We start from the raw sequence: 23,443 nt of genomic DNA on the forward strand, positions 1-23,443 counted from the left end.
ATAAGCAAATGACGTTTTGTTGCAATGGCGGCAGAAAATGATGTTTATGCACTTTGTTGTGGGTTCAATCATAATCTCATCCTTCTGAACATGTAACAAATTAAAGAAAATCTACAACAAATAAATTTGACCAAATTTGGCAAGTGTATTTTCCATTTGATTATCGATGGACCGGATTAGTAAAGATATGGACGTCAGCCGGTGGGGTCCGGGGGATGGGGTTTACTGCGTATGTTACATATACCAAAAGTGCACAACATTGATCAACCAAGTGGCTGTAGTTTAGTGGTAAGAATTCCACGTTGTGGCCGTGGAGACCTGGGCTCGAATCCCAGCAGCCACAAACATTTTTAATGTTTTTTTCTTTTAATTTTGAGTTTAATTTCCATTCATCTAAACTCTGATAATAATAATTACATTGCTCTGTAACTCTCTAACAACATGCTGATTACAATCTGAGTTGTCCCGATATCTCTATATTCTTTTTACGTATCCTCAGTTTGTACGAATTCTGAATTGTTTTAATGAATATTGTACGAAAGTATTATTAATTTTACGAACTCTTACGTATGACATTGAATCTCTTTCATTATAAGACTTGGACGACAATCCATGGTGCTTCCTCTTAAAAAAAATCACATCCTAATCTCATATCTATAAGGAATGTATTCCCAACTTTATATAATTGGTGAATTTATTCCCAACTTTTGGTGTTTTTTATTTGCTTTTTAGAATTATTTTTAAAGTCTTTACAAGCATCTTATAAATAAAGCAAAATCGATTATCTTGTAGTGGTACCTTTTTTTGTAATGTTAAAAAAGGTCTTATGAGTCACGTCACAAATATAATACGAGCACGATTGTATAATACAAGCATGTGCTTAATATTTTATTTATTTAGGCTGTTTGCTACAATTTAAAATGAAGGCATGGAAAGGATAAACTATTCTTTTTTATTACAATAATAATTATTGATATAGTTTTTTATTTTATTTTATTTTACAAATTATAGTGTTGTGGATTAATTTATAAAAAGCTATTGTTTTAAAAATAAAATAATGTAGTGAAGACAAATATATTATTTTAAAAAGTTGGTCTCCATATTACCTTAAAAATAGATTATCTTGTAATACAAACTATCCTCTAATCGTACTTAAATACTTCACAGATAATCCACCCTCATCCCAAATCAAAGTCGCAGAGAACTTGAGGGACTCCAAGTACCGATTTAATTACATCTTACTTATCCTAAATTTCATCCGAATTAACCCATAATCCTTTTTCTAATCATATTCTAACACATAATAATTAATGAAAATCCGCAAACCCATCATGTTTCTCATTATTCATTCATTTACTACGCTACACTTATTTGAAGTGATCCTGGACCATCTTGTTCCCGATACCACTTTAATCCCCTGTACATCTGTCACTCAATGCAACTATTGGCGAGAACAAAGCCAAAAAATCTAAAAATCATAGAGTTTTATTAAACTAAAATCTTCCAACTAATGTTTAGATTGAAATATGAAATAGAATCACATTATCTCTCTAGTTAAAATCCAATCAAATATTTTAGACATAACAGTAGATATATCGACAAGAAAGCAAGATTATATCCAATCTAATCTGTCCCACTAATCCTCTTTTAATCATGAGAAATTGATCAGTTTATCCATTTTTATCCTTAATCCAATCCGAACTCACAATTCCTCTCCTCATCAGATTCTACCTCCTTCCTCCTCCCTCCCTAATCTCTCTCCAACTGGATGTCGTACCTCCAAACCCGCTCAACCCCCCCTATATATACACCCCCCAACACACGCCTTCCTCACCGGTCGATCGCATTCAATCATTCAATCAATCAATCACTTTTCTCTCGTTTTTGGGTTTTGGGTTTTTCTGGGTTCGTGAAAATAATCGCAAAGAATGGAGCTTGATCTTTCACCCAAGTTGGCCAAGAAGGTGTACGGCGGCGATGGTGGCTCCTACTTTGCCTGGTCACCGTCGGAGCTTCCCATGCTCCGTGAAGGTAACATCGGCGCCTCCAAGCTCGCTCTGGAGAAGGACGGGTTCGCTCTCCCCAAGTATTCTGATTCCAACCAGGTCGCTTATGTCCTCCAAGGTATACAATCTTCTCTTCTGTTCGTGCGATTAATTCATTAATTAATATTTTTTTATGATCGGATTGATCTTATTTGTTTTTTCTGATTGGATTGATCTGGATCATGAATTTTATACGTGAATAGTCCATATTTCATCATTAAGATCATATGGCTTAAACTAATTTTTTTATATTTTATTTTCTAAGATTATCTTTGTGAATCATGAAATTCGTAGATGAACTGTGATTAACTTTATGATCAAATAAGATAATGTGGGTTTTAATTTGTTATAATTGTATTTTTTATTTTCTGGGATTTGTTCTTTTAGGTACTGGTGTAGTCGGAATTGTCCTCCCTGAGAAGGAAGAGAGGGTGCTTCCAGTAAAGAAGGGTGATGCCATTGCCCTCCCTTTCGGAGTTGTCACTTGGTGGTACAACAAGGAGGACACTGAGTTCGTTGTTCTTTTCTTGGGTGACACTTCAAAAGCTCACAAGAGGGGTGAGTTTACCGACTTCTATCTCAATGGCTCCAACGCCATTTTCACTGGCTTCTCAACTGAGTTTGTCGGTCGGGCATGGGATTTGGAGGAGAGTGTTGTGAAGACTCTTGTTGGCAGGCAATCCGGCAAGGGCATTGTCAAGTTGAGCGGAGTTACCTTGCCCGAGCCAAAGAAGGAACACCGTGATGGTATGACATTGAACTGCGAAGAGGCTCCCCTGGATGTTGACATTAAGGGTGGTGGAAGGGTTGTGGTCTTGAATACCAAAAACCTTCCTTTGGTCGGTGAGGTTGGGCTTGGTGCTGACCTTGTGAGGTTGGACGGAAGTGCCATGTGCTCCCCTGGATTTTCTTGTGACTCGGCTCTGCAGGTGACTTATATTGTTAGGGGCAGTGGCCGTGTCCAGGTTGTTGGTGTTGACGGTAAGAGGGTGTTGGAAACTACCATCAAAGCCGGTAATCTCTTCATCGTTCCTAGGTTCTTTGTTGTGTCAAAGATTGCTGATCCAGAGGGCTTGGAATGGTTTTCTATCATCACCACTCCCAAGTAAGTTTTTCCTCTTTACATTATCCGATATGTTCTGCATTGCTTTACCTGCCCCTAATCTGCTTTTTTCTTCTTGCATAATTACGCTTTCGTTATTCTTGATTTAGGCTCAGCTAGTTGAATTATGTTTTTCTCTGCATTTATAACATCCTGTTGCTTGGAACACACACATACATTTATTCCCACCACACACAGAAAACTTAATTCGAGAGAGTTGACAATGTTTTACACCAGAAGTTTATCGATTGCTGTTGAATGTTGCTAATTCATTTAATTACTTCGCTGCAGCCCAATATTCACCCACTTGGCTGGAAGCATTGGGTGCTGGAAGGCTCTATCTCCTCAGGTGCTCCAGGCTGCGTTCAACGTGGATTCGGAAACAGAGAAACTTTTCCGTTCGAAGAGGACTTCTGATGCAATCTTCTTCCCTCCACCCAAGTGAACAGATCGAGCTCAGGCCTAGTTCCATGGTCCAGAGTCTCCAGACTCCAAATAAAATAGCTTTTTGCTCGTAGGATTTCTGCCTTTTAATTTTTCAATCTTCTTTTCTAGTTGTATAGTTTTGGACCTGCCTTATTTGGTATAAAAATTTCTAGCAATTTCTTGCTCTAATTAATTCAGATGGTTTTGCATGTTGGAATGTTGGATGTTGATATTATCTTGGATTGACAAAAAAAAATGTTGAAGTGCTTCCAAATTTTGGTAATGCAATTTTAACGTTTGGCTTGTTAGATTATTGCAAGAACACGAAGGCTTGGTAGGGTGCTATTTAATACTACAGTTTAGTGATATTTCTTTCAAGAGTTTGAAATTCGATTCTCTTCAAAAGATAAATTCGAACTATAATTTTATGGTTAGCCCAAAGGCAAACTTCGAACTGTAAATTAAACTAGGATGTCGCTTGTACTAAAAAAACAAATTGAAAAACCAAGAGATCCTCAATATTCAATAATATTTACAAGTGCAACTCAAATTACACAACACAGCTAGAGTCCCGGTGCTGAAAAGCGTTTCTGTTGCTCCGATTCCCTCTTCGAACAAAAACTCGTCTCTGCGATTCCGTGAAAGCAAAAACCAAGAGAAACTCGGTCGGAATTGCAAAAGCTCTTTTTCCAAAAGCACCGCGCGACTCGTATTGCGAAAGAAATGGCACCCTTGAAATCTCTGGAGGCAGAGCACCCAGTAATCGACTCAAATTTCCAGACCTTTTGCGCCTCCCATGGCATCTTCTCAGGTGGGTTCCATAATTCCGCTCCGTCAATTTCGAAATTTGCTTCAGTCCTAGTAAAAGCACCTAACTTTATATCTGGGGTCTCTTGAAGTTGATACCCAATAGAGAAAATGAAGAACCCAACTTGAATTTTGTGAAATTTTTTTGGTGCAGTGGAAGATTTCCTCATTCACGACCTCGATGAATTGGCTGGTTCTGCTCAGCAACATCCCACATCTGAAAAGCTAAAGCAGGTTTTTCCCATAAGCACTTTTTTTTAGTAATCACAGATTCATGTTTTCTGTTCATAAATCCACCTTCAATTCAATTAATCATATCATGCATGTGATGGGTTAAGCAGGGAATTACTGAGGTCCACTCTATCATTGATTCTCAGCACCAGCCATGGTTGAATGGTTTGGAGCTTTTAGATGATGCTTTGCATTTCAAACATGTATTATCAACCGGGTGTGAAGGGTAAGCTTTTTGATTAGTCAAAACACACTGACCTATTCCTTTTCACTGCTATTAGTAATACTCAATGTACTGTTTCTTGGATTGTTGTGAAACCAGGATTGATTTGTTACTCAGAGGCGGATTGCGTGAGGGGCAGGTAACTGAACTTGTCGGTCCATCTTCCTCTGGTAAAACCCAAGTAAGTAAATCGTGTTTCTCAACAATTACATAAGTTGGTGAAGGCAATGATTTCAAATTTTCAGCTTACACATCACAATTTGTTTTGTCATTGCTTATGCAGACCGTGTTGCGCCTACTTTGTGATCAATAGTTCAATGTTTATCTTTGTAGTGATACCATGAGTAACTGTATGATATTAGTAGCGTTTATATCTCAAAATTATATTCAAATTCTTGGTAGTGTTCAGGTTTGCCTACTATCTGCTGCAAATGTTGCAACGAAGCACATGGGTACTGTTGTCTACCTGGACACAGGAAACTCATTCTCACCTGAACGAATTGTGCATTTTGTTGGTGATATCTCTGACCATGCCTTTGATCAGGTCACGACAATACGACATCACTTTGGATAAATTTTCTGTGTTTTGTTTGTTTTAGCTAGCCATTTTACCCTAGTGAACTACTAAATTCTCTGATTTGTCCGAACTGAATTTATCTGTAGGCTGGACAAAGAGTTTTTCAGAAAGTAATGAACAACATTTTATGCCATCCTGTGTTTGACATTTTTACAATGTTCAATCTCTTACACCGGCTAGAGTTCAGTTTGCCATCTCAGGTTGACATTGCCATGAGGCATTTCCTTTCCCATTTCTTGATAGAGTTCCTATTCCCTGTTTATTGAACATATGTACTCGTTCCAGATGCGGAAGGGAGAGCAGGTGCGGTTGCTTGTTGTTGATTCGATCTCTTCACTAATCACCCCGATTCTTGGGAACAGTGGTTCACAGGGTATGCATCATTGTATGCAGATAACAGTTTTCTTCAGTTTGTCGTTTGCTTCAATTTATATTTATGATGTTTTCCCATAATTAAGAAAAAGGAAGGTTCACCTCGGTAGGTATATTACATGTTTCTAACTCGTTAAGATGGGAGCTGATTTACTGATGCTTGGGGAATAACTGCAGGACGTGCTTTGATGATATCTGCTGGATATCTGTTAAAGAAGTTAGCACACGAGCATAATCTTGCAGTACTGGTAAGTTTTCATTGGATACACGATGTGTAGAATTCTCAGCTTTACATAATCTTTCACCTTTAGTGAATTACTTTCTTACTAAAATCAACCTAGAGAAGCTGTCGTTCTACAAATTATTTTTAGCTGTAGTAAGTATGATGTTGTTATATAATTTGTAGTTCGGATCAGTTCTTTATCACTTGAAGATTATTTGCATCCCCGCTATCGTTTTTTTTTTGTCTTTATATTAATTAAATGTAAGAGAAAAATATTTGAATTGAAATCAAGTTCATGCTTTCAAACATGACAAACATTTCATTTGAAAGGGTTTAATGGAATAAATGTGAAGGTGACCAATCACACGGTGGGTGGGGAGAAAGGTATTCCAAAACCAGCTCTTGGACAGACCTGGAAGAGCATTCCACACGTGAGGCTTCTTCTTTCCGGTGATCAGGGAAATAGTACCCGCACTATTTCTGTCCTAAGACACCCATCAATGGTACGTTAATCCACATTTGGTTATGATTGTGATGCATTTACTAATAAAATCACTTTGCTGTACGACTTTACTATCATTACTCATGTCTCTCGCTCCATCCCTCGCAGATAGTTCCTTCTTTTTCAGTTTCCGTTCAGCGCTGAAGCATGCTCCTACCACAGTTAACATTACTTCCAATGTAGTTCCATAACTTCTTATTGCTCCTTTTTCTTTCTCAGGCTTCTGGCAAGTCTACAAGGTTTACAATATAGGAGTGCACGGTAGATTTAACTGATACGTGCCACTCCTACACGAAAAGGTAGGAAGAGTGGATCATGTAGATAACTGAAGCTGCTCTATACGACGATACTGTTAACAAATTTAAGGAGAGTGCTCTATTTATAAGTTCGAGATTCTGAGATTGGGGATAGATTAGTTAAGATTGCAATTTTTTACTGACTACAGGGAAATAGATATAACTTTATTATCTTTTGTGTGCACTTTGGTAGTTAATGGTGTTTGTGAAGTTAGGGAACTAGTCACCAACATTTTGTTTGAATGAGAATTAAATTATGTAATTTTCGGTTTATTTTTTGTTGGAGTTTTGTTTTAATTCGAGAGCTTAACCGGAAGTTTATAGAAAAAGGGTGTGGAAAGATGATCAACTGATGGAAGGAAGCCCGCTCGATGACTGCCGAAAGAAACCTTTTCACGTACAAAGTGGTAGTCCAGCACAATGTGGCGAGTTTGGGCATGTAAAACGGGGTTCTAAGCCATATACGTAGTGCTGTAAGTCGTACAGCATCGCTAAGATTATGCAGAAGGGAAAGGAGCCAAGACATCCCAGCAGACATGACCCAATCAGCGATACTCCAACTTGGCGCTCGATTGGGAAACTGTAGGTTGCTTCTAAGATCACCTAAGATATCAAGTTCGTTCTTAAGTAAACGAGATAGCAAGAAGCAAGAGGCTTGTAGAATCTGCGTCGGAGTATGCAACAGGCTTGTAGGAGAGTGCTGAGCTGCGATAAGGATTCCCAAAAATGAACTTTTGCAGTGAGATGCAGATTGAGAAATTAGGGTTTGTTGGCAAAAGTTTGGTACAAATATTAGATGGCACGCGTTCGGTGAAAATTTAGAGGAGAAAGTTAGCTGAAACTAACCTTGGCTGATTGGGTGACTACGGTACGACTTTGTATTTATTTAATCATATAAACCTTTTGGACAGTGAAGATGACCACGTTATGTACATATAATATAATGACCATGTTTTGGAATACAACCTGTCAACCATTCTTCCTCTAGCAAGAAGGAGAAGCCATGGCAGTCGTTGAGCTCCTCTCCCTCTTCTCAATTCTCTTCATCGTATTTCTTCTTCTCCGACCCCTCTCTGCCTCCAAATCCCAAACCCTACTCCCTCCAAGCCCCTTTGCCCTACCCATCATCGGCCACTTCCACCTCCTCAGCCCTCTCATCCACCAATCCTTCTACAAACTCTCCCTCCAGTTCGGCCCTTTATTCTCTCTCCGCCTTGGCTCCGTCCCATGCATCGTCATTTCCTCCCCAGACCTCGCGAAAGAGTCCCTCAAGACCCACGAGCTCTCCTTCATATCCCGCTCCCAGTCCATCGCCATTGAGCGCCTCACCTACAACTCCTCCCTTGCATTTGGACCCTATGGACCTTATCATAAATTCATCAAGAAGCTCAGCCTGAACGAGTTTCTAAGCAGCCGTAGCGTCAGCAACTTTGCTTTGATTCGAACCCAAGAGTACGTAAGGCTTTTGAGGCTGTTGGCCAAGAAAGCTGAGAGTGGTGAAGCAGTTAATCTCACTGAGGAGTTACCAAAGCTTTCCTACAATGTGATCGCAAAAATGATGTTGGGGAATTCTAAGGGGTCTAGTAGTGCTGAAGGCAGAGACGAGGAGGCTAGGCTTGTGGTGAGAGAGGTAACAAGAATTTTTGGGGAGTTTAATTTGTCAGATTTTGTTTGGTTCTGCAAGAAGCTGGATTTGCAGGGATTTGGAAAGAGAATTGAAGACACTCATCGGAGATTCGACGCGTTGGTGGAGAAGGTTATTTCAGAACGTGAAGAACTGAGAAAGAAAAACATGAAAAATGAAGGAGGCAATGGTGGCGAGGAGGTGAAGGATTTTCTTGACATTTTGCTCGATATACTGGAAAAAGGGAGTGCCGAGTGTGAGGAGGTGGAATTCACAAGAGTGCACATCAAGGCCTTAATCATTGTAAGTAAAAATTCTTTTTCGTATGACTTTCAGTTCGATTATTTTAAATAAAGGTCAACTTATGGGGATATGCTATTGAAACAACAAATAGAAATGTTAAAGTGAGATTCTCTATGAACCCTTCGCTTATTTTTTAGTTGCTCTCTGATGATTGTGTCGTTGAAATCAAGGAAGTTGGCACAAAATATTCAAGTCCGGAATAGTGGGTAGGAGGAATCTGATGCACGATTGCAATTGTACTTGGGCAATTGGATACTTCTTGGTGTCATTGAGTGTTGTTTGGTCTCTTTGCAAACAAAAGTGGTTTTATCAAATTTTAATTTCAAGACGTTAAGAATTCTCTTTTGTTACTGTTTAATTTTTAGAATATTGTTTTGTTTAGGTCTTCAAGGTCATTTTGCATGAAGTTAATTTTGTCAATAAAATTTTCATATTAAAGTGGGTGAGAAAATAAGAGAATGGGACGTACGTAGGCATAACACCAAAGCTTAATTTTTCACATAACGCCTTAGTGCCTTTTCCTATTATCGAGTCGCTGGGAATAGACGGCTAGTTGTAGAATCAGACGGTCCAAACCTTCCATACATACAAGCCATCATAAAAGAAACACTGAGACTGCACCCATCCGTGCCTATGATCCCAAGAAAGAGTGTACAAAAGTGTAACATTGGAAACTATGTGATCCCAGAAAACACAATGCTATTTGTGAATGCTTGGGCCATTGGAAGGGACCCAAAGTATTGGGAAAATCCTTTGCACTTTTACCCTGAAAGATTCTTAGCACCACTCAGTGGTGGAGGAGATGGAGCGAGTGCATTAGATGTTAGGGGGCAACATTTTCAGCTGCTTCCGTTTGGGACTGGGAGGAGGATATGCCCTGGTTTAAACCTAGCCCTGCAAATGCTGCCAGCCCTACTTGGTGCAATGGTTCAGTGCTTTGATTGGAAAGTTGATGGGGTAAATCAAAAGCATACGAACGGTGATGAACGTGTTCTGGAAATGGATGAACGGCCAGGAGTGACAACTCCACGAGCCCATGATTTGATTTGTATTCCAGTGGCACGTTTTGATCCCGAGTTGTATCCTTAACCCATAAAGCAGGTGAGCAGATTTTAAATGTTTGAAGACTCTGATCAAAAAAAAGTTTGAGGACTTGAAGAGGGTGTCAAACTTATTGGGCAAATTTACCTTTTCTATTTACAATTACATGAAAATGGATAAATAATGTTATTTCTATTCTTAAAAGGGGTGCAAGAAAAAACTCTCCTTCCGTGAGAGACCTTCTCTCATCTGTGAGAGTTTTCTTTCCCCCTTTGGTGAGGGTCTTCATCTTGCCTACCTTCTCAGGCGCCGACTCCGGCTTCGGCTGGAGTCAGTTGCCTCCTTTCCTTTGCTTCTTCTGTTTTCTTCTCTTCTACCCTTCTCTGCTATGTTCTTCTCTTCTCTTTTCTTCTACTACTTCCTCCTCCTGTTTTGTTTCCCAATTTGTTTTGTCTCTTACCTCGTTGGTATGCCTCATTTTTGTTTATCCTTGGTTCGATTTTCAGCCATGTTTCCTATTGAGATTGTGTGTAGAGCTCTGGTGTTTCCAGCACCACCACTTTCTTGTTGCTATCTGCCTTTTTCGATAGTGTTGTTCGTGGGTCTTCACGGATTTCATCTTGATAGTTGGCTTCTTTGTCTTTGTTGCTGGCTATCCTTACTCTATGGATGTGCTCGTGGAGCAGATCGGAATTGGATGGTGCATTTGATGAGGTGTTGCTTGGTTGTGGGTGAGGATTGGAGCAGATCGAAATTCTCTATGGTGGCAGAAGCAGTGGATCTTTCTAGTTGCTCTCTGTTGTGTTTTACCTTTTGGGCCGGCTTTGTTTGTTTGGCCCTTTTGTTTTTCTGTTTGTGTTTGGCCCTTTTGCTTGTTTATAAGTTAATTTTGGGCTCGTGGGTTGTTCCTTTGTTTGTGTTGCTTTTTAGTGTTTATTTTGATAACAAATAACATTCTCGTGATTGTTTGATTTAGAGAATCATTAGATAATAAAGATAATGAATTATTCCCATTATGATGTTTGTCTGCGGTAAATGATGTCACTATATCATTGAAATGGATGAATAACTTTTTACATGTAAGAAACCAACCCCTGCCCTTATCTATCTCTCTCATCAAGTCATATGTCACCCTATTAAGTTTTCTTTTTCGACCCATAAAAATCATAATAAGTACTTTTATGATTAAGGCTTACTTAAGCCTCATGTACATTACATGAAGTCTCACTTTATTTCTACAGTTTGTCATGTCTCACTTTGTTTCCTGTACTCATCCATTGTGTTTCACTTAACTCTATTCTTTAATTGGGTCAAAGAGACGTTAGTTTGGTTGATTTGACAAAGGCTCTTTGATTTTTTCAGTCAATTTTTTACATTTGGGATATCTTAAACCATAAAAATTACCCTATGTGATTCTCAAATTTCCTTCTTAGCAACCCTAAACAATATTATCCCTAAAACTCACAATTTCTTTAAACCATAAAAATTACCCTATGTGACCCCTACCATATTAATGAAACTGATGCTCAACCCAATTGACGGAATGGGATACTGTGTGACACGAAAAATAATTACAAAGGATAAAGTGAGACAGAATCAAGTGTATGTTGTGAAGTGAAATTTTGTCTAGAATACGTAGGGGTACCCAAAAAATAAGCTTTAATGGTTAAACTGGTTACGTAATTGGGGTATAAAGGGCAAAATCAAATAGGGTGACACGTTACGATGAGAGAGCTATAGCTAAAGGATATTGTTTGGCTCCTTATAATTACATGTATCATAATTGAAATCATTCATTCTTTTAATAATTATCTAAAGATCATCTAAAAAGACAATTATTTTGGTTTGAAGTCCGTTTAGTCATATATATATATATGAAACCACAACTTTTTAATAATTTTTTAGACAATATTTTGTAGACCATAATTTTAAATCATACTAGAAAAATTGCCTGCGCTTTGCTGTGGGTTTTGGAACCTTTGTCCACAACAGGCATGAATAATTTGTACAGAAAGATGCACTACAAAGATAGTACGAACAGAGTCATACCCTAAAATGAATCAATGCAGATAACACACATTTCACCGGAGTAAATCCAACAAAATCACAAATCAATACAGGCATCTCTAAAGAATTTAAATGACCAAGAGATGAGGGAACCGAGCTGATAAATATTTAAATAACCAAAAGATGGGTGAACGGAGCTGATGAGAATTTAAATAACCAAGAGATGGGTGAACCACGAGAAGAAAAGTATGCTACCTTATACTATAATTGGAAAGAATTTAAAAATATCTCCCCATCACACTGCCCAGAAGTACAACTCTTAAGGAGAAAGTGAGAATTAAAGAGGTATTCTCCAGATGATTCTCAAAACATCCTTCTACAATTTTTCACCCAATATCTCCTATGTATGATTATAGGTCAAAAGCACAACAGTAATCTGGGTAAGGGGGAAAATCTACCTTAGGAGCCAATAATGAAAGGAAATACAGGCTAAAACGCTCTTTGAATTGTTCCAACTACAGGATAATAGGATTCACTAAATCATTAGAGACTGCAACAATGAGAGAGTATATAAGCTCACCAATGTTCCCCTCTACACGTAGAACAAAATATCTGCAAAACAAATAACAGTCAGTCACCACAGATACAAATCAAAATCTACACGTAAAACTTAATGTAAAGGAATCTTATTGAGAGTAATGTAGGCGCATGATGTTTTAACATGAGGAGTCCAATAAAGATACGCTCCGGTTTAGTGAGAATTAGGATAAACCTGCAGCTATCAGTTACAGGTTCCACTGGATGAGGGTGCGCGAGCATATAGTTCACCTGCAAGGATACATCAGACCATCCTTCAATCTCACCGACAACAAACCTACCCTCTCCCTTCTCTCTCCGTCTGAATTCCTTTCAAATGACAGACAAATGCAACCACCATACATGAAATCACATTTTCGCTTCTCCCAAGCACTAAAGCTGAAAAACAAAGTAGACTTCCAAAATCAAAATAATTGATTTTACCATCCTCAACGTGCTCGAAACCCAAAAGAACAAAAACATAAATGAAAGCAAAGGGAATAACTTCAATCATAAATGGACTTAAAGAACTCAATTCAGTGAATTCATTAATCTTCTATCCTTTTTTCCCTCGATTTTCTCGGAAACCAAACAGAAAATGAGAAATGAGTTAAACGCCACTCAAAGGGGAGAAAGTGCGAATTCCCTATCACTCAATTTCTAATATCAAACAAACAAAATTAATCCAAACCCAATACAACATTAAACGTAAATATTCAAACTTTACTGCCTTTTAGCTCTCTGAATTGACTCTCAAACCAAACACAGAAACTAAACCCAGTAAAAAAATTATCCATTTTTTAAAACCACTTGTCAATTCAACATAAAAAAAAAGAAAAAAGGGGAACAGAAACAGTCCTAATTACTCCACGACACTGTGCTTTTTTTGGTCTAGTAATGCTGCATACATGGAAAACTTAAAGCTCAAAATTAGACATCCACGAAAATTAAATCCTTCAGCAAGGGATACAACTATTAACAAAGATTTGGGAAATTTCAATTTTCTGAATGAAGCATCTCTTCTGAATGACAAACTCAGATCTTGGAAATAAACAATAATATTTTACTATAGGCAAAGAAAAAAGAAGCAAAATGAAAGCCAATATTATAGGTGGTCCGTGGAAATGACAAATTGCACTGCGATAAATCTCCGAATTGCTCATCGTCCACCATCCCCAACTCAAACTCAAAAAGAGAGAGGCACTACATGAACTTCTAGAATCCCAAAAAAAAAAAAAAAAAAGAAAAGAAAAAAAAAAAGAGCCTATTTTGCTAAAGATACCCGAAACAGTGTACAATGCAATCCAAAACCCAATCAAATTAAACTCCCTAATATCAAATTTAAGAATCCCAATTAAACAAAAACTGACCTAATTAATTGGATAACCCCGCGAGTACCAAATGGAAGCAAAACCCATAAGAAAAACCCATCAACTAAAACCCAGCGCAAGGTAAATCATCAACCAAAACTAATAATTTATCAATTACAGTAACTAGGTCAAGCCCACATTGCTAAAAGTTAAAAATGAAAAGATACCTTGCACTGGGCGGCCTCCTGGGCATTTCATGTTCAAACTTGGGGCACTTCATTGGTTGGTGGAAAAACCAACGGAGATCGCAAAGCAGGGATTGAAGAGTTCACAAATCAGGGATTGAATGTTAAGCATTAGCCATTAACCAAGAAAACGAAAGAACTTAGAGAGAGACAGAACTTAGAGAGAGAGAGAGGAATTTCTATAAAACTGTATTTCTATCTTTTCTTACTTGAGCTATTACATTAGACTAGTATTTATAGAAAAGCCATTACATCACAACTGACTCTCCAACAATCCTAACTAATTGCTCATATCTTGAGCTGACACGTGGCAGTATATCTATCCTTGATTATACTCTAACATCCTCTCGCAATCGCATGTTGGGATGAGCCAAGCATGAGATTGTTACAATGAGTGTGAAATAAGGGTGCACTAAGACCCTTAGTGAAAATATCTGCAAACTGTTCCCGAGATGACACAAACTGAACACCAAGCTGCTTCTTGGCAATCCTCTCCCGTACAAAATGAACATCCACCTCAATATGTTTCGTCCGTTGATGCTGAACAGGGTTAAAGGACAACGCTATAGCCGACAAGTTGTCACAAAAAAGGACAGGTGGAGAAAATATGTGAACCTGCAGAAACTCAAGGAGTTGTAATATCCAATCAATCTCAGCAGAAGTAGTAGACATAGCCCAATACTCAGCCTCTGTGGAGGACCGAGAAACAGTTTGCTGTTTCTTGGAAGACCAGGAAATGGGATTTGAACCCAGAAACACTACCAAGCCAGTGGTTGACCGGCGATCATTCGGATCACCCGCCCAATCCGCATCACTAAAAGCTCGTATGGTCAAGTCACTCTTGGAGTAAGTAAGACCAAGCTGCATTGTGCCTTTCAAATAGCGTAGGATTCGCTTGACGGCAGTAAAGTGAGAGACCATAGGATTTTGCATAAACTGACAGACTTGGTGTACAGAGAATGAGATATCTGGACGAGTAAAGGTAAGATATTGTAAAGCACCAACAATACTTCTATAGGCAGTTGGATTATTATACGGAAGGCCATCATCTTTCAAAAGCCTGGTATAGGGTAAGCAAGGAGTATCACAAGGCTTGGCCTCGAGCATTTCTGTCTTCTGCAGCAGGTCCTGAATATATTTAGACTGGGAGAGAAACAAACCAGAATCTGTTCTAGTGATCTGAATGCCAAGAAAATAATGTAACTCCCCAAGATCCTTAAGATCAAACTCAGAAGTAAGTGACCGGATAACCTGTTGGATAACAGTGATGGAGCTTCCAGTAATTATAATGTCATCAACGTAAAGTAACAGAATCACAACATCACTACCAATGGTGTTGATGAACAGAGAAGAATCGGAATATGTTGTTTTGAATCCAATGGTTGGAAGAAAGGCAGTGAACCGTTCATTCCATGCTCTAGGAGCTTGCTTCAAGCCATAGAGAGACTTATGAAGCTTACAAACAAGATGGGGATGGCTAGAATCTGCAAAGCCCGGAGGTTGTGACATATAGACCTCCTCTTGCAAAACACCATGCAGGAACGCGTTCTTCACATCTAATTGCCTAAGAGACCACCCAAAGTGAGCAGCAAGGGATAAAACTAACCGAACTGTAGATGGTTTGACCACAGGGCTGAAGGTCTCCCTAAAATCTAAACCAGGCTCTTGGCTAAAGCCTTTTGCAACCAAACGAGCCTTATGTCGACCAATTGACCCATCATCATTCCTTTTTAGTTTGAACACCCACTTACAGCCTACAAGATTCTTCTAAGATGGTAAGGAAACCAGGGACCAAGTGCGTTGAGAGTGAAGTGCATGAATTTCTTCCTGCATAGCCTTGTACCAAACTGGAACCTGAAGAGCAGTCTTATAGGATGTGGGTTCAATAACAGATAAATCCACTTCACTAGATTCCTCCAAGGTGGCAAGTAATGCCTTTCTTTTGACAATACCACTTTTGCTCCGAGTTTGCATAGGATGCAAATTAATGGGAGCAATAGGCAGGACCACGGGCAAGGGCTCAGGACTAAAGGTGGAGCCTAAAGAATCAACAGGACGATGTAGAGAATCCACAGGGAGCGTGGAGGGAACATTGTGACCAGCAGTAATGGACTGTGATGGTAACTGAGGCTGAGATCCTGCAGGAGAAATAGATGCTAGTGGCACTGACTCGTGGGTTGAAGAAACAGTGTGTGTGGTAAGAGGGCGGGCAGAGGAGGAGGAAACCAAAATGGTATCTAGTGTGGGAATTAATGAGGAATGGGAAATAGTGCTAGAAGACTCAGGTAGATACGACTGATGCTTCTGAGACAACAAGGCTTTGTATGGAAACTCTAACTCATTGAACACCACATGCCTGGATAAGTAATACTTGTGCCGTGAGACATCAAAACAAATATAACCCTTGTCTTGGGAAGCATAACCAAGGAAGACACACTTGATGGTCTTAGGTTGTAATTTAGATGCATTATAAGGGCTGAGAAATGGAAAACATGAACAGCCAAAGATCTTAAGATGTGAAATGATAGGGAGTTTACCATACAAAGCTTCAAAAGGAGATTTATTTTGTAAAACAGTGGTAGGTATTCGGTTAATAAGATACACAACAGTTTGACAACCAAAAGACCAGAATGCAGAAGGTAGAGAAGCATGTTGAAGTAATGTGATTGTGGTTTCAATAACATGCCGATGTTTACGCTCAGCTAAACCGTTTTGTTGAGGTGTATAGGGACAAGATTTGTGATGTAGAATGCCTTGATGTTTTAAGAAGGAATGCACCCTGTGATTGACATACTCACCACCACCATCAGTTTGTAATGTTTTGACAGGAGTAGAAAATTGAGTATTGACAAAAGAACAGAAACTCACAAAGGTGTCAAAGAAATCTGATTTATTTATAAGAGGGAATATCCAACAAAAACGAGTACACTCATCAATTAGTGTGACATAATACTTGAAACCATCAATAGAACTACAAAGAGCAAGACCCCAAAGGTCACTGTGTACAATTTCAAATGGAATGGAAGATTGATGAGTTCTAGGGGAAAAAGGCAACCTGGTGAATTTACCCTCTAAACAACTTTGACACACAGTGGACACAACATCTTTAGCACATGTGATATGGGCATTTTTCAGCATCAATGAGGTAGTAAGATTAGAAGGATGACCAAAGCGGTGGTGCCAAACACTGGATTTGACAAGCTGTCCAAGACATGCAATAGCCGGATGAATTGAAGAGCGGGATTAAGAAAGAGTTGGTATGGGATAAAGTCCATTACTGCAAAGGCCTTTGTGGAGGATCCTCCCTGTGGCTTTGTCCTGGATCCAAAAACAATAGGCATCAAATATGAGCCAACAATTGTTATCAAGACAGATTTTATGAACTGATAACAGGTTATGAGTCAACTTTGGTACATATAAAACAGAATTCAATTTAATGGGATAGGTAGAAGGCTTGATAACACTACTGCCAATATGAGACACATTCAAACCTTCACCATTGGCAGTTTGTACAAGCTCAGTAGTGGGATATGGTGAGGCTAAAGACAGATTTTGAAGGTCAGCAGTCATATGGTTTGAGGCACCCGAATCGGCAAGCCAAAACTGGGGAGAATTCTGAGAAGAAGAGCCTTGAGAATGATGATTAACCACAGTATTCATAGCATGCATATGAGGCAGATTGGAAGACTGAGAAGCAGACATTGATACTTGGGAGGGATGAAACTGTGAAGCACCAATGTAATTTGGCCCCTTGTCATTATAAAAACAAAACCAAGTGGAGTGGTTTGCCTTTCCACAGATATGACAACCTTGTTTTGATTGAGATCTCGATCCACAATGAGATGCAGAGTGACCATATGTGTTGCATAGCTGACAAATGATGGAAAGAGATCCACCACTATACCCATTTGGAGAAGAACCAAGAACTCCTGAAGTTGAATTAGGATACACATTATAAGACTGTCTGTTGAATTTTACTCCTTGATGAAACTTGCCCCTGCCCTTTTGTTTGTGATGAGTAAACTGCCTGTTCCTTCCTGAGAAGAAACTAGATTGACCAGGATTATCATGTAACTGAGATGGAGATCGTTTGATAGCCGAAGAATGATCTGCAACCATAGCAGACAAAAGTGAACCCTGAACATGAGTTTCAACAATTAGCTCCTCAGCAAGAAGTTGAGATCTAAACTCCTTAAGAGATATAACATTCTCACGGCCCCGAATCACACATCGAAAAGTATTATATTCAGGAGGTAATCCATTAAGTGCAAGAATAACAATGTCCTCATCTGCAAAGTGTACCCCGGCAGCAGAAAGATAATCTCGAGCTTCTTTGATCTTGTGCAAGTACTGAGACACACTATCAGATCCTTTCTTGATTGTTTGTAGATTGGACTTCATTTGAAAGATACTGGTTCGAGAAACAGTGGAGAATTGTTCCTTCAATCGAGTCCACAAATCTTGAGAACTAACACTGCCAATAGCACAGGAAACAGCAACTGGAGATAAAGTTGCAGTGATTAATTGCATTAAAGCCCGATCATGCATTTTCCAGACAATGTAATCCTCATTTTCCACAGTAGATAAAACAGGCTCAGTGTTCGGATCAACATTAGAGTTTCCAGAACATTGAACAAAGCGAGCAGGACAAGGAGTAGATCCATCAACAAATCCCATAATCCCATGTCCTTCCAACAACAATTGCATTTGAAATTGCCAATTGAGGTAATTAGAACCATCCAATTTCACATGAACAGATGCAGAAACAGTGGAAACAAGAGAAGTTATGGGAGATTGCACAATCTGAAGTTGAGAGGCAGTCACCATAATTTCGTATATTAGGTGAGAAATTTAACAGAGGCAATATCACAAACACCTGGCGGGCAGAAAAAATTGTAATCTTGAAGAGAATCAAATGACAATACCAGAAACCCTAGAAATCGAATGAGAAGAAACCAATCCAATCTTTGAAAAACCACAACACCAATTGCAGAAATCGCTATGGAAAGAAGACGAAGAACTCGACGAGCAACAAGTAGCGGAAGCAACTAGAGGATCGAAGATGCGCAAGCAATGCAGGCGATTGATACCATGTTAAGCATTAGCCATTAACCAAGAAAACGAAAGAACTTAGAGAGAGACAGAACTTAGAGAGAGAGAGAGGAATTTCTATAAAACTGTATTTCTATCTTTTTTTACTTGAGCTATTACATCAGACTAGTATTTATAGAAAAGCCATTACATCACAACTGACTCTCCAACAATCCTAACTAATTGCTCATATCTTGAGCTGACATGTGGCAGTATATCTACCCTTGATTATACTCTAACATTGAAGAGATAACGAAACAGAGATGGAAAGCAAAGTTAACTACTAATTTGTAAACAACTCTTAAGATTTCTCAGGTCAATGCGTGTTTTCATTATTTGAACCAATCGGTATGGATAAAAAGCAAGGAAAGCAATCAGCTGCATATAAGTACCGAAAACATGGAAATTCATAACCCATACGCCGAAAACAAAATGGGAAAGAATTCAAATAAAATAAAATAAACAAGATCGAACAGAAAAAGCGTTTGAATTACTCATCATTGTCGAAAATTCGAATGCAGTAATGGAGGAGGAGTTGCAGAGAGAAACTCTGTTCAGCTACTACTAATTCCATTTACTGAAGAGGATGACGATTTTTGGTGTGGAAATAACCAATCCTACACCCGCACCTCAACCTACGGACTATATTACCCTCCTAACTTTTAGTAATTACCCCAGCCCAACACAGATTTGGTGGCAGCAGTGGGTAAATAAAGCAAAATCAAGGGGCAAAAATTTGACTGTAATCCTTCCTCAATTTTAGAATAAATAATTTTATAGACTATATTTTGAAAATGCCAGGGAGACCATATTTTTTAGATAACATGATGTGACGGTTGATGATTGAATACATTCTTTAAGAATTTAAATAATAAATTCAACCATCAACTGTCATATCATGTAATTTACAAAATATAATTTCAATATATCAGCATTACCATTTTTAGACAGATGATCACGTTTTATATGCACATATAAGGAGTCAAGGACCACGCTTTAGAGTTTCCAAAACTTATCAACCGTAATTCTTCCTCTCACAATTAACAATGGCAGTCCTCGAGCTCCTCTTCCTCTACTCTATTCTCGTAACCATCCCTCTTCTTATCGTCCAGCCTTCACCTCCAAATCAAAAACCCAACTCCCTCCAAGCCCCTTAACCCTACCCATCATTGGCCACTTCCACCTTGGCCCTCTCCTCCAATCTTTCTTCCGGCGGTTTGGCGCCTTATTCTCCCTCCACCTTGGCTCCGTCCCATGCATTGTGGTTACCATGCCAGAGATTGCGAAAGAGTTCCTCAAAACCCACGAGCTCTCCTACATATCCTGTGCTCAAACCATCGAACGCCTGACCTACATTCACTCTATCACAGGATTTGCACCCTATGGCCTTACTATAAATTGATCATAAACCTCAGCGTTAATGATGTCCTAAGCAACCGTAACGTCAGCAGCAACTTTGCTTCAATTTTTAACCCAAGAGTACCCAAGGCTTTGGAGGTTGCGGGCCAAAAAAGCTGAGAGTGGTGAAGCTGTTGATCTCACCATGGAATTACCAAAGCTTTTCAACAATGTGATCGCCAAAATGATGTTGGGGAATTTTAAGGGGTCTAGTGTGAAGGCAGAGACGAGGAAGCTAGGCTTGTGGTGAGAGAGGTAACAAGGATTTCTGGGGAGTTTAATTTGTCCGATTTTGTTTGGTTTTGCAAGAAGTTGGATTTGCAGGGATTTGAGAAGAGAATTGAAGACACTCGTAGGAGATACGACGCAACGTGATGAATTGAGAAAGAAAAACTTGAAAAATGCAGGAGGCATTGTTGAAGAGGAGGTGAAGAATTGCTTGATCTTTTGCTTGATTTGTTGGAAAAAAAAGGAGTGGTGAGATTAAGGGGGGTCAATTTTGCAAGGATTCACATCAAGGCTTTAATCATGGTACGTAAAAACTCTTTTGGCTCAAATTGATTTTTTTTTTTTTTTTTTTTTGGGTGTTTATTAATTTGTAACATCTATGCATAATTTTTAAAAAATGTTTGGAACAAAACTTGATAGTGGAAGGTGGCAAATGAGTTGGACAACTCACATCATTTAATTTCAATTTCAAATTTCTTATTAATTAAAACATTTGAATAAGGAAAATTGCAGACTTCAAGTCTCTCTCTTGCGTTAATAACGTAATTGGGTATGAACCCTAAACCGACATAAGAATTTGATTTTGACTCTTAATTCTAGTGAAAGCTAATAGAAATTATTTAATGAAATAATCAGATGAAATCCTTCTACTAAACCACAAAATAAAATTTGAAATGTAAACAAAAAAAAAAAAAACAATCACGAGCTAAGAAGCCATGGAATACCAATGAAGATTGGAGATGGAAATCACTTAAAAAACAGGCTTGAAAAAAAAATTAAAAAAGGGGAAGGAAGAAGCAGAACTGAAAGGGTTTAATGGAATAAATGTGAAGGTGACCAATCACACGGTGGATGGGGAGAAAGGTATTCCAAAACCAGCTCTTGGACAGACCTGTAAGAGCATTCTACAGGTGAGGCTTCTGCTTTCCGGTGATCAGGGAAATAGTAGCCGGACTATTTCTGCGCTAAGACACCCATCTATGGTACGTTAATCCACATTTGGTTATGATTTTGAAGCATTTACTGATTAAATCACGTTGCTGTACCATTTTACTATCATTACTCGTGTCTCTCGCAGATAGTTCTTTTTTTTTTCCAGTTTCTGTTCAGAGTTGAAGCATACTCCTTTATATCACGGTTAACATTACTTCCAATATAGTTCCATAACTTCTTATTACTCCTTTTTTCTCTCAGGCTTCTGCAAGTCTACAAGGTTTACAATTTAAGCACGTAGATTTGACTTATACTTGTCGCTCCTACACGAAAAGGTAGGAAGAGTTGATCATGTAAGTAACTGAAGCTGCTCCATTCGACAATACTGCAAACAAATTTAAGGAGAGTGCTCTCTTTATAAGTTCGAGATTTTGAGAATTGAGGTTAAATTAATTAGTTTAGATTGCAATTTTTACTGACTACGGGAAAATAGATGTAATATCTTTTGTGTGCACTTCGGTAGTTTAAGGGTGCTTGTGAAGTTAGGGAACTAGCCACCAACATTTTGTTTGAATGAGAAAATTAAATTTTATATTTCGGTTTATTTTTGTTGCAATTTTATATTTTTTAATTTGAGGGCATAACGGAAAGTTTAGGGAAAATAGTTCTGATGTTGGGTGTGGAAAGATGATTACCGAGCAGACCAGCTCGCTGATCAACAGATGGAAGGAAGCACGCTCGATGACTGCTGAAAGAAACCTTTTCACGTACAGTAGTGGTAGTCCAGCTCAATGTGGTGAGTTTGGGCATGTTAAACGGGGTTCTAAGCCATGTACGTAGTGTTGTAAATTGTACAACATTGCCGAGATCATATAGAGGGTAAAGGAGCCAAGACATCTAAGCACAGGCATGAACCAACGAGTGATACTCTGACTTGGCGCTCGCTTTGGAAACTGTAGTTTGCTTCTAAGATCACCTAAGATATCAAATTGGTTCTTAGATAAACGAGGTGGTATTAGAACTTTGCTCCACTTCTTCCTTGATTGCACATAGGTATCATTTGGTATGTAGACGGGATGGGACAGGACGGAACGGAACGGAACGGAGCGGGAGCAAAGATGCTCTCGGATGGAAACAAGGAGGAAGAAGGAGACGGAGAGGTTATAATTTTGTGTTCCACGGATGTGAAACGAGTCGTTCCAGGGGGTGAGGTGAAACGAAAATTCACCCAAAATTCGTCCCGTGGAATAGCTCGTTCCACCCATTTTAGGCGCATCAAACGTGGGACAGAACGCCTTGTCCCACTCTGTTCCGTCCCGTCCCACGTACCAAACGGTACCATAGAGAATACTAACAATTGCTCATATATTTCATAACTGTCTTGCCTTTAAACCACTATTTAACAACCGAACTCCTAATTCCAACTAACTAATAACAACCTACTGTACACTTGCACTATCTTATTGTGCCATTTGGTATGGTATCCTAACAATACCCCCCTTAAAACAAAACTTACAATTAAAAACACAAAACAACAACATTCCAAAATTACAAATTGCAGAAACAAGAAAAACAGTAATTTGAACTTCAAAAATTAACAATTTCTGGAAATTTGAGTTTCAGTTCATGGTACAACTCCCATGTAGCATCTTCTCTAGAATGGTTCTGCCATTGAACTAAGACTTCTGTGGCAGCAGCATTACCACTTTCAGTCATCCTTCCCTCCAAAATTGCAACAGGTACTCTTGCAGTATTCCATTTTCTGTAATCACAGGTAAAGGGACTGTGGTCTGCACTTGTGATCCTAAGTGTTTCTTCATACATGAGACATGAAACACGTGGTGTAATTTCGAGTGTTCAGGCAATTTCAACTTATAAGCAAT

At 38.8% G+C, this 23,443-nt stretch overlaps 3 protein-coding genes, 2 long non-coding RNA genes, 1 other non-coding gene and 1 pseudogene across 10 annotated transcripts; 6 read left to right on the forward strand and 1 right to left on the reverse strand.

Annotated features, from left to right (window-relative positions):
* The first annotated feature begins 271 nt into the window (after window positions 1–271).
* TRNAH-GUG (transfer RNA histidin (anticodon GUG)) lies at window positions 272–343 on the forward strand. The gene has a single exon. It is a non-coding gene; the product is annotated as a tRNA-His (tRNA).
* A 1,345-nt stretch (window positions 344–1,688) lies between these two features.
* Window positions 1,689–3,881, forward strand: LOC137742146 (glutelin type-D 1). The gene is made up of 3 exons (XM_068481912.2): window positions 1,689–2,124; window positions 2,433–3,150; window positions 3,439–3,881. Exons 1-3 carry the CDS (start codon window positions 1,929–1,931, stop codon window positions 3,590–3,592), a joined length of 1,068 nt encoding a protein of 355 aa, XP_068338013.1. The 5' UTR covers window positions 1,689–1,928; the 3' UTR covers window positions 3,593–3,881.
* A 130-nt stretch (window positions 3,882–4,011) lies between these two features.
* On the forward strand, window positions 4,012–7,082 carry RAD51D (DNA repair RAD51-like protein). 2 transcript variants are annotated; one of them, XM_068481913.2, is made up of 10 exons: window positions 4,012–4,384; window positions 4,535–4,614; window positions 4,722–4,837; window positions 4,934–5,015; window positions 5,244–5,378; window positions 5,498–5,611; window positions 5,697–5,784; window positions 5,961–6,031; window positions 6,360–6,509; window positions 6,728–7,082. In XM_068481913.2, exons 1-10 carry the CDS (start codon window positions 4,297–4,299, stop codon window positions 6,758–6,760), a joined length of 957 nt encoding a protein of 318 aa, XP_068338014.1. In that variant the 5' UTR covers window positions 4,012–4,296; the 3' UTR covers window positions 6,761–7,082. The 2 variants fall into 2 exon arrangements, with proteins under 2 accessions (XP_068338014.1, XP_088535420.1); XM_088679294.1 differs by having other exon boundaries at window positions 4,104–4,384; window positions 6,617–6,746.
* Window positions 6,923–10,788, forward strand: LOC137743103 ((2S)-flavanone 2-hydroxylase-like). 3 transcript variants are annotated; one of them, XM_088679291.1, is made up of 2 exons: window positions 6,923–8,751; window positions 9,187–10,788. In XM_088679291.1, exons 1-2 carry the CDS (start codon window positions 7,808–7,810, stop codon window positions 9,221–9,223), a joined length of 981 nt encoding a protein of 326 aa, XP_088535417.1. In that variant the 5' UTR covers window positions 6,923–7,807; the 3' UTR covers window positions 9,224–10,788. The 3 variants fall into 3 exon arrangements, with proteins under 3 accessions (XP_088535417.1, XP_088535419.1, XP_088535418.1); XM_088679293.1 differs by having other exon boundaries at window positions 7,679–8,731; window positions 10,459–10,708; XM_088679292.1 differs by lacking the exon at window positions 9,187–10,788 and adding an exon at window positions 8,902–9,045 and having other exon boundaries at window positions 7,679–8,731.
* Window positions 9,236–10,788, forward strand: LOC148692832 ((2S)-flavanone 2-hydroxylase pseudogene; annotated as a pseudogene). The gene has a single exon (XR_015953194.1). The product of XR_015953194.1 is annotated as a (2S)-flavanone 2-hydroxylase pseudogene (transcript).
* Window positions 10,789–12,016: 1,228 nt separating this feature from the next.
* Window positions 12,017–14,025, reverse strand: LOC137743786 (uncharacterized). Its single transcript, XR_011069529.2, has 3 exons — window positions 13,893–14,025; window positions 12,552–12,754; window positions 12,017–12,391 (listed from the first exon to the last, which is right to left on the reverse strand). It is a non-coding gene; the product is annotated as an uncharacterized LOC137743786 (long non-coding RNA).
* Window positions 13,875–19,573, forward strand: LOC148692833 (uncharacterized). The gene is made up of 2 exons (XR_015953135.1): window positions 13,875–14,013; window positions 19,249–19,573. It is a non-coding gene; the product is annotated as an uncharacterized LOC148692833 (long non-coding RNA).
* The last annotated feature ends 3,870 nt before the right edge of the window (window positions 19,574–23,443 follow it).

The sequence above is a fragment of the Pyrus communis genome, chromosome 11, assembly GCF_041283825.1.
Source record: "Pyrus communis isolate YQ-2024b chromosome 11, ASM4128382v1, whole genome shotgun sequence".
NCBI classification, from domain to species: domain Eukaryota; kingdom Viridiplantae; phylum Streptophyta; class Magnoliopsida; order Rosales; family Rosaceae; genus Pyrus; species Pyrus communis.